The 16,338-nt window shown below is 44.3% G+C and overlaps 1 protein-coding gene across 1 annotated transcript; it reads left to right on the forward strand.

Moving 5' to 3' along the window:
• Nucleotides 1–12,511: 12,511 nt before the first annotated feature.
• Nucleotides 12,512–15,695, forward strand: LOC120975473 (uncharacterized). Its single transcript, XM_073495861.1, has 4 exons — nucleotides 12,512–12,559; nucleotides 13,481–13,553; nucleotides 14,429–15,006; nucleotides 15,165–15,695. Exons 1-4 carry the CDS (start codon nucleotides 12,512–12,514, stop codon nucleotides 15,693–15,695), a joined length of 1,230 nt encoding a protein of 409 aa, XP_073351962.1.
• Nucleotides 15,696–16,338: the final 643 nt, after the last annotated feature.

Genomic DNA, 16,338 nt, shown 5'->3' on the forward strand with positions numbered 1-16,338 from the left:
TATTCACTTTCCTTGTTCTCCATTGCATATTTTTTCAATAGATAGATATGCATACCATGCTATAAAATGCACACTTGCAAAGTAAAATACAATAAGACAAACAAATTACCACGTAGCACCTCAAAATCACCTTAACCCTACAGAAATTAGATTGTTTCATTTGCAAGTGGATTTTTGATTTTTCTAATATAAAATATAGTACCATTTTTAGATGTCCAATGTAGTACTTTACGCGATTCAAACTAAATGTAAAATTTCTGGTAGGACATGAGTCACATGACACATTCTTCAAGATAGTAATTTGACGGCCATCTTATCTACAAACATGTTCTGTGATAAAACAAATATTAAGGTATATTTGATAATAAATATCATAATATCAATCTAGTCCTTCAGATATTATTTCTTTGTAGATAGTGAAAATTAGAATTGCTTAAATGATAAAAGTGTAAGAATAGTTGAACTTTAGATCAGAGGCCATAGTATGTCACTACTTAAAAGAATCTATCCCTCCTCATTTAAGTTAGAGAAACAATCGAAAACAGGCACAATATTGATATTATGTACAATTCTATTATACATGACCATCAATGTCCTTAAGGACTTTTGACATTAAATTTGTGGTGATCGACTAACTTTCTTGTTCAGGTGGAGGAGGGCTTTACCGTCAATGCAGAGGAAATAGTGAGAAGACTCAACTATGTACTGTACCAAGATAGCTGCAACAAGAGTTGTTACTAATAATGAAGACACGAGCCCGAATGAAAGACCACCTTGGACAGATTAAACATCTCAGATTGGCCTTTCTTTCTGCTTGCCTGAGAATATATATTCAAGAAGGGTCTTCATTGTCAACTGCCTCAGAAAGCAAATTTCTCCGAGGTGGGCGCTTCTCCCCTGAGGTTTTGAGAGAGAAGCCGAAGAAAACCCGCTTTGTATAGCCTTTTTCGTGACCGTGCTTTTCGGCTAGTGTCAGAAGGCATGTCTAATAAAGTCTGTTGTGTAGCAGTGGTGGGATGCATGTTCGTTTTAGGACATCTCCCCAGAGAAGTGAGTTAACTGTTGGTCAAATTTTCCATGTAGAATTCATAATGATGTGACGGAGAATAAATGAAGCGATTGAACAAACTTGTTAATTTGTACCACAATCTATGCATAGACTCTCTCTACTGGTGGGATAAAGAAAAAATGTGTATTCCTTCACCTTCTATCTGGAAAACTGAGGCTCTGTAATGATGGGTTTGGTTGAGAACGTTTATAAAAAACTACCCACAAATCAGCACAGAATCGATTAGAGCCATGAATCAGCTAGAATAGAAACTCATCATGCAAACATTTTCTCGTAGTCATACTCATTTTCATATCTTACGTAACTGAATATTCATCGCCAGAAAAAAACATTTTCATGTCTTGTGTAACCAAGTTTTGTGATAGATCACTAACAACAAAGTAAAAAAATTCTTCTTATTCTGTCTGTTTGCACTGTTGATTGTTAAGGATGGCTGCCATTAATTTAAAATGCTGTGAGGAAGCCTTCTTTCTAAAAAATAACAATTCAAAACAATGAGTGATAAGATAGTAAAACTCACAAAGAAAAATTAAACAATGAGTGATATTGATGATATTTTGATACACAAAGCCTCGCAATTGTGTTTGGTTCATTTTTCTTTGTTAATCATGATGTTATTATTAACTTATTACAAGGGGCAGGTACATCCATATATGTTCCTGGTGAAAATTTGCAAACTTTGTTTGTGTGTTGTCCGATCACAAATGAGCGCATCGAATCAAAGCTGGGATTGATAGTTGGCACCCAAACAAATTTTATAGAAAAATCTTACGTTGAAAGTCCTAATAAAATTACACGGTCTAACCGTTTTATAGAAGATCAGGGAGTCTCCCCAATCCATTTCTCAGAGTGGAACTACAGGTCACTAGTAGAACGCTCGTGCGTTGCTATGGGCTACAATGCACTTAAATGGACAGACAGGTTTGGGGGTCGACTATGATCTAGCTCACCTCCAGGTCAGCCAGAGACCTTGCCCGCACCAGGTTCTTGTACTCGACGGCGTCAACGAAGAACGGTGAGGCAAGGAACCACGAGCTCGAGGTGGTCATCTCGAGGACGTGGGACATAATGGGTGCGCCCTTCGTTAGGAAGGGAAAGGTGTCGACGAAATTTAGGAGAGATGATGAAATGGTGTACCTTGAGCGACGGCCAGCGGTGGTACATGGTAGTTGACCTTTTCCATGTGGGTTTGTATGGAAGAAGTAGGCCATTGCAAGCAGTACGATGTCTAAAATTATAGTCAAAGCTAGCTGTACCTACCTAGACAGTTGTTCAATATTTTAGTAAGCTGGTGATGAAATGGTTGCTTACAGGCTAAGAGAACTCCAGAAGATCCCTTGTAATGCCGAACCCTTCTAACGCATTTACAATTCACGGAAAACGTGATTTGCGGGCTGCGGCGGAACAGACCCCACATAGCGGAACTGTAAAAGAGAATATGTAAATGCGTAGTGCGGCCCGGTGGCACGATTCCACTGGCGGAAATAGCTGGAATCGCAGGCGGCAGGCGGGCGGCGGCGGGGGCGGGCGGCTGCGAGCGTGGATGTGGGGAACGCGCACACTGAAATTTCCCTCCCGCCAACCGCTTCCGCGGTATGTAGGGCACCGATGGGGCGGGGAGGAAAACTGGGTATTCGCGGGTCGGAGGGGTCGATTTACCACGCCCTTCAAAAAATTTTAAGGGTCAGATGCATATAAGGGTTCTGTTCGGGTCACTTGTTCTGCCCAAAACCTTAAACTGGCGGTTATTTTGCGGGTCAGGCGATATAAAGGGTTTCCTAGAGTTGCTCTAAGCTTTGAATTCTCCAGTCTAGCTACTTAGAAAATAAGTCCCAGTTGGTCGGTTCAAAAAGGGAAAGTAAAGAAAATAAGAGGCAAATACACCCGTCAAGTTGCACATGATGACCACTTTAGTGCCTGAAGTTATGGAAAACCCCCTGAATCAGTACCAAATCAAATCTAGTAAAATGTCCTCCGAAATATCATTATGCATCTCTATCCACAAAAAATATGACACCAAAGAATAAATAGTAACATCAGAGATTCACTGCAGCGCCCACGTATCTTGATTCTTGAGACAAATGAGTTAAGTATCTGAAAAATAAATTCTTAACGTTGTAGGTATCCAAGAAAATCCAAGCAAATCATAACATGTAAAATTGCGAGGGAATAACATTTTCTACATAACAGCATTCTGATTCATCACTACCCATGACTAAGCCAAGCTAATCTGTGGTAACTGGAATAAGAGAAAAATACCTCTAGTTTCATCAAGTCCATACATATAGATACAAATAGTACAGAATTCTGCAAATGGTAGTAATCCTTTCAAACAACACAAACTCAGGAGATCAACTACCACATATTTATTTCATTATAGTTGTATTATTTGTAAACAGAAATGGCGCAGAGCCTTTCTAAGTTTCAGTCTTTCATGAAGAAATCTGTCAAAGCAAACACCTTGCATTCCCATATGAGCAGAGAGAGTTAATCTAGCAGATGGTACAAATGTAAAGAAAGATATATCAAACTTGCTTGGAAGAAAATGTGAAAAGTATAACAATTTTATATTGGAGAATAGTAGTACTGAATGGCAGTGGCCAGAACCAAAAACGGAACTCCATGGAGTATCTCTCAATGCCAAACAGAATTTGTCTTGAACTGCAGTTTGAAAGCCCCTCGCATATTCCATGTGTGATGATATAATCACTACAATAGTTACCCATGGACTATCACTCCTATAGTGTAGCAAAACTGCTGACATGGAATCAAAAAAACTGGGAATTCTAATCAAAGTCGAATATTCATCTTTAATCTCTAGCACAAAACAACATGTATGTCCACACAGGGCATGTACAGAATGAGAATTGTACAATAGTGTGTAGAAGATATAGTTGAACGTAACGTGGGTTGAAATCATAAGAAACTTCTATGCATGGTAGCTCTCCCTATATATTGCCCAAATTCAAACTGATAATCACCAATGGCAATATATTTTGATTCCCTCCCAGATATTAATTAACAACTATGGACGATTATTTTATCAAAATAACCTGCAGCATTAAAAAAGAATTTTTAAGAGCTTTAGCATATCGTGAATTTCGCTGTCTATTTTAGGCAAGCGAGTGGCAACAAATGTACCTTTCCACATCAAGGTACATTTTTAGTTTCCACAATAAGGTTTATTTTTAGCACAAACGAATATTATGATGGCAAATATATGATTGTAATAATAAGACTTCATACCCATGCCTATTTTTATTTATAAGTGTTCAACTATGCAACTTGATTTGATTCAGTTCAGAAAATAGAATATAATGTTCCTAATAAAACTAGAATATAATTCTCTTGCAAAGCTTGTTAGACGCCTTCGTCTTAAAGGTGTCTCATGAGTTCTATTACTCATGGTTACCTCTGGGGAAAAAGGCAAGAATCCTTTCAGCTCCTTTACCGGATCACTAAAAGGACTCATCAGTTACCCAGCGCGGACCGGCTGGGCGCAAGCTCCGTCTTGGCTCCGGCGTCTAAGGTCCTCACTTCGTTGTGGTGATCCAGATCTAATCGGCTGGATGGTGGTGACTACAAATTATACTGCAACGACCTCCTACTGCTCCATGACGGTGGTGTTCATCAAAAGGTCTTTGAGAGGGTTCATCTCTCTTGATCCGGTGGTTGACTTCGGCAGTGAGATACAAATTATGGATGAAGGCTCGACGCAGAGGGAGGGTGGTGCAGTGGCGGTGATCGCGTCGCATGTAACGACGGCAACAACCATGAGACACTTTGATGGTGGTTCTACTCAAGCATCCGGTTTCAAGCTCTGAGGCGAAAGCCTAGGTCAGACCCGAGTGGTTATACTAGGCAATGGCGATATTTTTCTTACATCATTACCTTGATGAAGAGATTGCTCTGATATGTTCAGACTGATTATTCAAGCTAAAAACCTAGATTATTCTGGTCTTGTGGTTGGATCCGGTGACGGCGGGGCTTGAGTCTCACTCATTCCTGAAGACGTTGATATTAAGAACCTTGTCGTCCATGTGTTTTCATGTGATGGTATGTGCAGATATTATCATCACTGTAGTTTGCCGATCACACATCTGATCGCTTTCGGATTTTTTCTTTTCTTTTTTCCACGCCTATGCATTGATTTGGTCTTCCATGACTTTGGTAGTTATCGTCGTGTCTGTATGTGTGTTTGAGTTGGTGTTGCATGTGTGCATCCTAGCTATAAAGAGGCTGAGTGTGTGGTCATTGTGTTATGTATGTCCTTGATGCTTCATTTTTAGATACCAAGGGCAGCCAGAAAAATCCACCATGCGCCGCTCTCGCCCAGAGCGACTCGGGGGCGTCTCCATAACCCTAGTGCGCCGCCGGCCAAATTTGTCCTGCCTCATGCCACCGCGGGAGGACGCCGTCAGGCGAAGCTCGTGTGTCCGACAGCGGCGGCGGGGCGTCTCCCGCTAGGGCTGGGCCGGCGGATCCCGGCAGGAACCGGCAGTGTCCAGGGCGCGCGCGGCCATTAACGTCCAGCAGCATGGTGGCGGCTCTCGACTGGGGGCGTAGGTGGTGGCGGAGGGTCAGCCGTTCCCACTCGGTGTTGTCCAGCTGCTTGGCGACGGTGCATTATGGTGGCCTACAAGGCGGCAGTGTTCTGTCATCCTTGGGCGAGCGCATCCTCGGGCGCAGGAGGGGGACGGCCTGGCAATCTCCGGTGGACATGGCGTGCTCGTGGTAGCGGCGCTCCGGGTGGTGTCTTCTTCGAGCGGCACGAGGTGGGCAGTCGGCGTGTGGCGGCGGTGTTGATCCGCAGTGGATATGGCAGGGCTGTCTGTCCGTTGCGGTGGTGCGCGTCAGGGTCTCCCGGGTGGCGACGGGACGGCACGGTTGTTTTTGTTCAGCGGCGGTGTAATCCGGGTCGTTGGCGTCTTCGACGGGTGGGACGGATCTGGTTTGTGGTGGTGGACGATGTCCGGTGGCGCGCAGGTTCAAGGGTCGACTTGGTCTGCGTTGCTTGCCTTCACGTTGCACCTTCTTGCTTGCTGCATGCTTGCCCCGTCGGTCCGGGTCGAGCTCTCTAGGCATTGTCGTGCCGTTAGACGGATTGGCACCGATGACGATGGATATGGTGGTGGTGCCAACCCAGACACAGTGGCTGATACCGGCTAAGTGTGAAAGAAGGTGCCTTTTCACTCCTCCTACCCGTGGTTAGGTGACCATGATTTTGATGGTCGGCAATGCCTAGGGATTGGATACCGGGGCGGCGGTACTGGATGGCGGGCTTCACGGATGACATTCCAGCAGAGTCCATGCTGGCCGTGCGGTTTTACCTCTTGGTCATGTGGGCAGTAAGGGATGTAGTGATGGAGGCTAGGATCTGCTCTGGGAGTGCCCAGATTCTGTGTGGATGGGCTGGTCCTAGTTGCGGTGGTAATTAGGACTCCTCCCGGTGTTGTAGGCGAGTTTCAAAGCAAAAGCTTCGCGCCCAGGAAAATTATTTTCATAATTCACAGAAGAGTGGTTTTAAGTTGATTCTTTTGCAGAATATTAATAATTAAATTGTTCAGTTCTTCCTAATTTTTAAGAATTTTTGGAGTTACATAAGTATTCGAGATTTCCAGATTGCTACAGACTGTTCTGTTTTTGACAGATTCTATTTTCTATGTGTTGTTTGCTTATTTTGATGAATCTATGCGTAATATCGGGGGGTATAAACCATGGAAAAGTTGGAATATGCAGACTAAGGCATAGCCTAGCACTACTGGAATCAGCAGATTTGCCGTCTGCCGACTCTTTGCCGTCAGCTAGCGGACGGCAAAGGAAGGCTTTGCCATCAGCCACCAGAAAGCGGACGGCAAAGAGGCAGCAGACGACAAAGGTAGGATTTGCCGTCAGCCATATCTTTGCCGTCTGCTAGCGGACGGCAAAAAGGGTTTGCCGTCTGCTAGCTGACGACAAAGAGGGTTGGTGGCGGGCTTACGAGGACGACCTAACGGCCAGTTTCTTTGCCGTCTGCTGGCGGACGGCAAAAATTCTTTGCCGTCCGCCGGCAGACGGCAAAGAGAAAGCACACCACGCAGATCGATTACACGGATCGATGACATGGCATGATCTGCTCCACACATGCATCTCCACAACGCAAAACTGATGCGGCCCATCCCACGCCCCCACCACCCACTCTCTCTTTCTTATTCTCCTGAGAGCCACCCCACCACCATCCGTCTCCCTTCTCTCTCGTACGCCTCTGCTCTAGACCCAGAACACCGCCCCCCGCTCCCCGTCTCCCGTCGCCCCAGCCGGCCGCCGTCCCCGGCCCTCGTCGCCCCCTTCCGGCCACCACCTCGCTCGCCTGCGCAGGCCCCTTCTCTCTTCACCCCCGACGCCGCCGTGCCCGGCCCCGTTTGCCACCGCCGGCCCCGGCCCCCGTCGCCTCCTTCCAGCCACCACCTCGCCCGCCGGCGTCGGCCCCTTCTGTCTTCGCCCCCGACGCAGCCCTTCCCCGTCCCCGTTTTCCCCCACCGCCCCCTCGAGCAGTGGCGGCCTGTGGCAGCTCTTCCCGCAACGAAGGGTGCTGGGTGCTGGCCCTCATCGAAGGGCAGGGTCACGACCGGATCCAGCGCCCGAATGAGCGTGGTGAGCTCCGGCACAGCCGCGGGCGGATGGAGCTCCTCGTTAAATCAAATCTCTTGTAATATGTTCGTGTATACTGTAGTGCTTGTGGGTACTATATTGTGAAATTCATTCGTCGATTCTTCGGACAAGTGTTGATGGTATTGTAGTGTTTATCGTCGTCCGTTCGTTCCTCGTTGGCTTGTATTGTTGGAGTACTCCTCGCCGGACGCTGGACACGCCGAACGCAGGACGCCGGACAGGCTGCTCGCCAAACGTTTTTTTAAATATTTACTAAGTTCTTTGCCGGCCGTGATTTTACGAGGCAGACGACAAATGTTGCGTTTGGCAGACGGCAAAGGGGAGGGCATCTTTGCCATCCGCTGGCGGATGACAAAGATGATTTTATCTTTGCCGTCCGCCAGCAGACAGCAAAGTGCTCTTTGCCGTAGCTTATTCAACTGGACCTGTTGCCATCTGCTGGCTGATGGCAAAGGCATTTGCCGTCAGCCATGGCAGATGGCAAAGTGCCTGATTCTTGTAGTGTAGTGGTGGGAAGGGGCTGATGCCTTCCCACCCACCCAAGTTCAAGGCATGGTACTTGCAATTTGGGTTTGTTGCACCAATTATACTTTAGGGGTTCCCTTACAGTCTTTCTATCAAAAAAAAGTTGGAATACATTAGATACTGCTCCAATATAAATAAAGAATGAGTTCTCAACAGTACCAAAAGTGGTGATTTATTTTCTTATAGTAACGGAGCTTATGAGATTTTCTGTTGAGTTTTGTGTTGTGAAGTTTTCAAGTTTTGGGTAAGGATTTGATGGTCTATGGAATAAGGAGTGGCAAGAGCCTAAGCATGGGGATGCCCAAGGCACCCCAAGGTAATATTCTAGGAAAATCAAGAGCCTAAGCATGGGGATGCCCCGGAAGGCATCCCCTATTTCGTCTTCGTCTATCGGTAACTTTACTTGAGGCCATAGTTTTATTCACCACATGATATGTGTTTTGCTTGGAGCGTCTTGTATGATTTGAGTCCTTACTTTTTAGTTTGCCACAATCATCTTTGCTGTACACACCTTTTGAGATAGACATGCATGAATCGTAATTTATTAGAATACTCTCCGTGCCTCACTTATATCTTTTGAGCTAGGCAATTTTGCTCTAGTGTTTCACTTACATCTTTTTAGAGCACGGCGGTGGCTTTATTTTATAGAAATTGATGAACTCTCATGCTTCACTTATATTATTTTGAGAGTCCTTAAAATAACATGGTAATTTGATTTGGTTATAAATTTAGTCCTAATATGATAGGCATCCAAGAGGGATATAATAAAAACTTTCATATAAAGTGCATTGAATACTATGAGAAGTTTGATTCCTTATAATTGTTTGAAGATGGTGATATTAGAGTCATGCTAGTGAGTAGTTGTTAATTTGAGAAATACTTGTGTTAAGGTTTGTGAGTCCCGTAGCATGCACGTATGGTGAACCGTTATGTAACGAAGTTGGAGCATGAGATATTTTTTGATTGTTTTCCTTACGAGTGGCGGTCGGGGACGAGCGATGGTCTTTTCCTACCAATCTATCCCCCTAGGAGCATGCGCGTAGTACTTTGTTTTGGTGACTAATTTGCAATAAGTATGTGATTTATTTATGACTAACGTTGAGTCCATGGATTATACGCACTCTCACCCTTCTACGTTTGCTAGCCTCTCTAGTGTCGCGCAATTTTCGCCGATACCATATACCTTCCTCATAACAGCCACCATACCTACCTATTATGGCATTTCCATAGACACTCCGAGATATATTGCAATGCAACTTTCCACCGTTCCGTTTGTTATGACACGCATCATCATTGTCATATTGCTTTGCATGATCATGCATTTGACATCATTTTTGTGGCAAAGCCACATTTCATCATTTCACATCCCGGTACACCGCGGGAGGCATTCATATAGAGTCATATTTTGTTCTAGTATCGAGTTGTAATTTTTGAGTTGTAAGTAAATAGAAGTATGATGATTTTCATTATTAGAGCATTGTCCTATGTGAGGAAAAAAAGATAAAAGAAAGAAAAAAAGAGAAATAAAACAAAAAGGAGAAGAAAGAAAGAAAAAAAAGAAAAAAAGAAGAAAGAAAAAAAGAAAAATGAGAGAAAAAGAGAGAAGGGGCAATGTTACTATCCTTTTTCCATACTTGTGCTTCAAAGTAGCACCATGATCTTCATGATAGCGACTCTCCTATGTTGTCACTTTCATATACTAGTGGGAATTTTTCATTATAGAGCTTGGCTTATATATTCCAACGATGGGCTTCCTCAAATTTCCCTAGGTCTTCATGAGCAAGCAAGTTGGATGCACACCCACTTAGTTTTCTTTTTTGAGCTTTCATAAACTTATAGCTCTAGTGCATCCGTTGCATGGAAATCCCTACTCTCTCACGATATCTATTGATGGGCATCTCCATAGACCGTTGATACGCCTAGTTGATATGAGACTATCACCCTCTTTTTGTCTTCTCCAGAACCACCTTCTATTCGACCTATAGTGCTATGTCCATGGCGCACGCTCATGTATTGCGTGAAAGTTGAAAAGGTTTGAGAACGTTAAAAGTATGAAACAATTGCTGGGCTTGTCATCGGGGTTGTGCATGATTTGTATTTTGTGTGATGAAAATGGAGCATAGACAGACTATATGATTTTGTAGGGATAAGCTTTCTTTGGCCATGTTATTTTGAGAAGACATAATTATCTTGTTAGTATGCTTGAAGTATTATTGTTTTTATGTCAATATTAAACTTTTGTTTTGAATCATATGGATCTGAACATTCATGCCAAAATAAAGAAATTACATGGATAAATATGTTAGGTAGCATTCCACATCAAAAATTCTGTTTTTATCATTTACCTACTCGAGGACGAGTAGGAATTAAGCTTGGGGATGCTTGATACGTCTCCAACGTATCTATAATTTTTGATTGTTCCATGCTATTATATTATCTGTTCTGGATGCTTTATATGCATTAATATGCTATTTTATATTATTTTTGTGACTAACCTATTAACCTAGAGCCCAGTGCCAGTTCTTGTTTTTTCCTTGTTTTTGAATTTCGCAGAAAAGGAATACCAAACGGAGTCCAAACGGAGTAAAACTTTTGCGATGATCTTTCTTGGACCAAAAGAAAACCAGAAGACTTGGAGATAAAGTCGGAGGAGCCACGAGGCGGCCAAAAGGACGGATGGCGCGCCTAGGGGGTAGAGCACGCTCCCCACCCTTGTGGGCCCCTCGTGCGTCTCCTGACCTAATTCTTTCGCCTATATATACTCTTATATGCCTAAACCACCAGAGGCATCCAGAAAAAGACTTTTCCACCGCCGCAACCTTCTATACCCGTGAGATCCCATCTAGGGGCCTTTTTCGGCGTCCTGGCGGAGGGGGATTCGATCATGGATGGCTTCTACATCAAGAACATTGCCCTTCCGATGAAGCGTGAGTAGTTTACCTCAGATCTATGGGTCCATAGCTAGTAGTTAGATGGCTCCTTCTCTCTCTTTGATTCTCAATACCATGTTCTCCTCGATGTTCTTGGAGATCTATTCAATGTAATACCTTTTTCGGTGTGTTTGCCGAGATCTGATGAATTGTGGATTTATGATCAACTTATCTATGAATATTATTTGAATCTTCTCTGAATTCTTTTATGCATGATTTGATATCTTTGCAAGTCACTTCGAACTATCAATTTGGTTTGACCAACTAGATTGGTTTTTCTAGCATTGGGAGAAGTGCTTAGCTTTGGGTTCAATCTTGCGGTGTCCTTTCCCGGTGACAGTAGGGGCAGCAGGGCACGTATTGTATTGCTGCCATCAAGGATAAAAAGATGGGGTTTCATCATATTGCTTGAGTTAATTCCTCTACATCATATCATCTTTCATAATGCGTTTCTCTGTTCTTCATGAACTTAATACTCTAGATGCAGGCAGGAGTCGATTCGTGTGTGGAGTAATAGTAGTAGATGCAGAATCGTTTCGGTCTACTTGACACGGACGTGATGCCTGTATTCATGATCATTGCCTTAGATATCATCATAACTTTGCGCTTTTCTATCAATTGCTCGACAGTAATTTGTTCACCGACCGTATTATTTTCTATCTTGAGAGAAGCCTCTAGTGAAACCTATGGCCCCCGGATCTATTTTCCATCATACAATCTTCTACTTTCCAATCTACGAGTTTCCGATCTACTATTTTGCAATCTTTTACTTTCCAATCTATAAGACAAAAATACCAAAAATATTTACTTTACCGTTTATCTATCTCTATCTTATCTCACTTTTGCGAGTAACTTTAAAGGGATTGACAACCCCTTATCGTGTTGGGTGCAAGTTTGGTGTTTGTTTCTGCAGGTATTTGGTGACTTGTGTGTTGTCTCCTACTGGATTGATACCTTGGTTCTCAAAACTGAGGGAAATACTTGCTCTACTTTGCTGCATCACCCTTTCCTCTTCAAGGAAAAACCAACACAAGCTCAAGAAGTAGCACGCAATCGCCACCTCCTCCGATGTCAAGCTTTATCAGATCCAGGCACAAAGAACAAGCCCAAGTCCCTCCATCAGGGGTCGTCCGATGACTCATTTGTGTGAGATTGCATGGCTGCAGGTTTGTATCTTTCATACTCATGTCTTTTACATTATCTTGTTATAACCTATATTTGAGACTGCAATGACATATTTAGGTAATGTTCGAAGCATAAAAAGCTGCACGGGCCACAAATATGGAAGAATGAAGGAGGAAAAGGGAGGACGTCGAGGCTGTGATGCACAGGCGCCATGGCTGCAGGAAGTGGCGGCATGAGAGATGTGCAAGCCGGAGTCAACGTTAGTACTTTCATAGAACAGCCACCAATATTAACCGACTGACCATTGTGATGCAATGCTAACAAATAAATATGTAGACATTTCATCAAAGACTTGAGGCTATGAAGAATGCCACTCCACCCCCTCCCCCCACCCCCTCTACTCACTAGGCGTAGAGCTCGTGACATCGGAGATGATCTTCATAACGGAGAGGTCGTGTCGACAAATTTTATGATGCTTGTCTATGAAATATCAATGTTATTAGGTCACTATGCTTGTGTCGGTGAATTTCTAGGTTGTTATCTAACTTGCTATGTGACATGTGAACTTTGTATGGTAATTGAGTCGTTGCTAGTTTGTGTGGATTATGTGTGATGTATGAATAGTGCTAGTTGACTATATGGATATAAAAAATGTTTTCCAATGAGGTCTTAACAGGTAGTAAATTACTAAAATTACTCATGGGGGCTTTTGCTGAGTACTGAGCTCAATAAATTTCCCTGTTACTGAGTATCCTACTCAATAGCTGTGATGCGTGACTCTGTCCACCCACTCCAGCAAGTGTTTTGCTGAGCTTCAAGTGTCGTAACTCGGCAAAGTTTTTCCACAGCTAAAAGATGTAAATAAAGATGTTTTCCGAGAGTCACGGCACTCGGGAAAGTGGGCCACATGGCGGAACCAGGAAATATCTTTGCAGCTACACTGGGTACTTCCGTAGGGGACTCGGAAAACTGTTTCTACACATGAAAAGTTGATTTTACAACTAGTTGCAGAGTCCTTGAGGAATTGCACTTGGTAAACGTGCCACCATCGTCAGGGAGCCGTCAAACCGAAATTGTCGTGTACGTGACTCCTCGTTGCCGATTGCCATGTCACGAGTTCTCAGGAAAAAAAACCATATTAATCGAGTATTATTTTGTTTACCGGGCATTATTCTGACAGCTCTCGTCGGAAGGAAGCTCTCGTCGGAAGGAAGCCCTCGCCGAGTACACACTACTGCCGAGTCTTGTTCTCGGTAAAGGGATGTTGTGTCATGAGCCTGTGAACGGAACTCGGCAAAGACCTTGGCACTCAGTGAACACTAATTTTCTGTTAGCGTTATTTACTATCTCTAACAGGTGACTATTCGCCAGTTCTTAGTACTTATTAGGGTCCTATATGTCTTTTTAGTTTGAGTTCTCATATGTTTCCTCATAGTTTAACCAATCTTATGACTTTATTTTTTGCCTTCAAGTATAGTTGTCTTTCAAAGTTACCACACTATCCTGTGTTTTCTCCTAGCAGAACGATGGCCAGCTACAAGGTTTGAAACTACATTTGCTAGTAGTTATTCGTTAGTATACTGAAGCTGTCATTGGCCCGTCATTTGGGTATCGTGGAGGGTCCAATAAGGCTATAGCGCACCTATAGGTAGTTGTTTTACAAAAACCATTGGTATTTTGGATGATTCACGTGGCCGGATCCACTAGTCCAGCTATACACTGATCTTAATCTCGACAACAGGAGAGTCCATTGTACACATAATGTAATTTTGTATGTTTGTGCAAACACATGCACCTTTAATTTGCTGGTGTCTAGAATATGATTTCCACTAGATCCAGGCCAGATAACCAGGATCCAACGACTCATTGTTTGTTTAAGGTTGGCCCATTTGTCTTACGCTTGAGAGGGGCCTTAGTGTGAGCAAACACAACATTCACTGAGTGGACGCACGCTTCCTTATAAACCCTAAGACTAAAAGCCAGGTTCCATAGCATCTACTACTACTACTACAAAGATTGAGTTCGTCACCCACTGATCGAGGTAAAGAATTCGACTACATGCATCGTTCTCTCATTAATTCTAATTCTAATTCTGCTGTGTCTCATGTATGTATCGATGTTGCAACAGCTTCTGGGTCAGTGGCTACGTACGGACGGATGCTCATGGACGACATGGACGACTCACTCCTGTTCATGCAGTGGGCGGTGAGCACGCTGCAGCATGAGGAGGCTCAAGGAGGAGCCGACGAGAACAGGGCTGGTTCCTCATGCCTCCAGGCGCTCCGCGATTCCTCGGAGCCCGCGGAAGCACAGGACAGGCAGAGCTCCGGCGCCGATACCCGCCACCGTGGGGGGCTCATCAGCCCATCCCCTGATGCGGCCATGCAGCAAGGCAGCAATTCCACGTTCACGTCTTTCCCGGCCTCGGGCGGCATGAGCAGTACCGGCGCCACCAACACCCACTCCGCCACCAACACCCACTCCATGAGCTGGAACTTCAACGCGGCACAGCCGTCCAGCGTTGGCGGTGGCACACAGGCCGCCAGAGCACCGCTTCGTTCCGGCGTGTCACAGCCGACGAGGAGGGCCGCCGCAAGGAAAGTCGGCGCTTGCGCGCAAGACCACATCAGGGCGGAGCGGAAGCGCCGGGAGAAGACGAACCAGCGCTTCATCGAGCTCTCCGCCGTCATCCCCGGCCTCAAGAAGGTCGCTGACTTCCCCGTGTTTTTCCACGTGTCCGAATATTTCTTTAGGAAATGCATAGTTTTTCTTTTTTTCGCTCGTGGGGTCTAATGCTTAGTTAATCTGTTAATGTCCTCGCAAAAAGATCTGTTAATGTGTTTATTGCAATTTGGGTCCATCAGATGGACAAGGGAACGATTCTTAGCAACGCAACGAGATATGTGAAACAGCTCCAAGAGAAGGTCAAGTCCCTGGAGGTGGCCGGCGGCAGCCATAGGAGCGTTGAGACCGTGGTGCTGGTCAGGGAGCCGAGCCGCCATACCGCGCCGAACAGCAATGAGGGGTCCAGTTTGTTCTACTCGGCAGCCCAGACGCCGGCGAGCAGCCAGCGGCTGCCCGAGATAGAGGCAAAGCTTTCAGAAAACAAGGTGATGTTGAGGATCCTCTGTGAAATAAATGGAAAGGGTGTTGTCGCCAGGGTTCTTGCGGAGTTGGAGGAGTTCCACCTTTGCATCGTCCACAATAATGTGATGCCATTCACGGAATCCACCGTGATTATAACCACCATGGCAAAGGCAAGTTTTCATCATTACTTTTATGATGGTACCTTGAAAAGAGGGCGGGGTATTTGTGTGATTTTATCAAGACGAATAGAGTCGTCCAAGTTTATAAGGGATGCTAGGCCAAAACCTCACAATGGCATGATTGATTAGCTACAATCATGCAAAACTCTAACAATGAACAAGCAATTATGAACCAAAACGAGACTCCACCACCAATTCCAAACCAACCATCGAGAGCCGAAAAGACCTAGGGATAGTGTGAAGAAGCTATTCGACAACACCTTCAAGGAAAAAATAGCTTCTCATGGGTGTTAATGTATCGGCACACACAACGCCACCACCCCAGCGAACATTAGGGAGACTAGACTGCCCAGAGGCCCCTTGGACCCCCATAACTAGGACGAATAGACGAATGCATTTTTTTGCCACCCGGATGGATTCCTGTCAATATTCACTTTCCTTGTTCTCCATTGCATATTTTTTCAATAGATAGATATGCATACCATGCTATAAAATGCACACTTGCAAAGTAAAATACAATAAGACAAACAAATTACCACGTAGCACCTCAAAATCACCTTAACCCTACAGAAATTAGATTGTTTCATTTGCAAGTGGATTTTTGATTTTTCTAATATAAAATATAGTACCATTTTTAGATGTCCAATGTAGTACTTTACGCGATTCAAACTAAATGTAAAATTTCTGGTAGGACATGAGTCACATGACACATTCTTCAAGATAGTAATTTGACGGCCGTCTTATCTACAAACATGTTCTGTGATAAAACAAA

Source organism: Aegilops tauschii, chromosome 3 (assembly GCF_002575655.3).
Source record: "Aegilops tauschii subsp. strangulata cultivar AL8/78 chromosome 3, Aet v6.0, whole genome shotgun sequence".
Lineage (NCBI taxonomy): Eukaryota > Viridiplantae > Streptophyta > Magnoliopsida > Poales > Poaceae > Aegilops > Aegilops tauschii.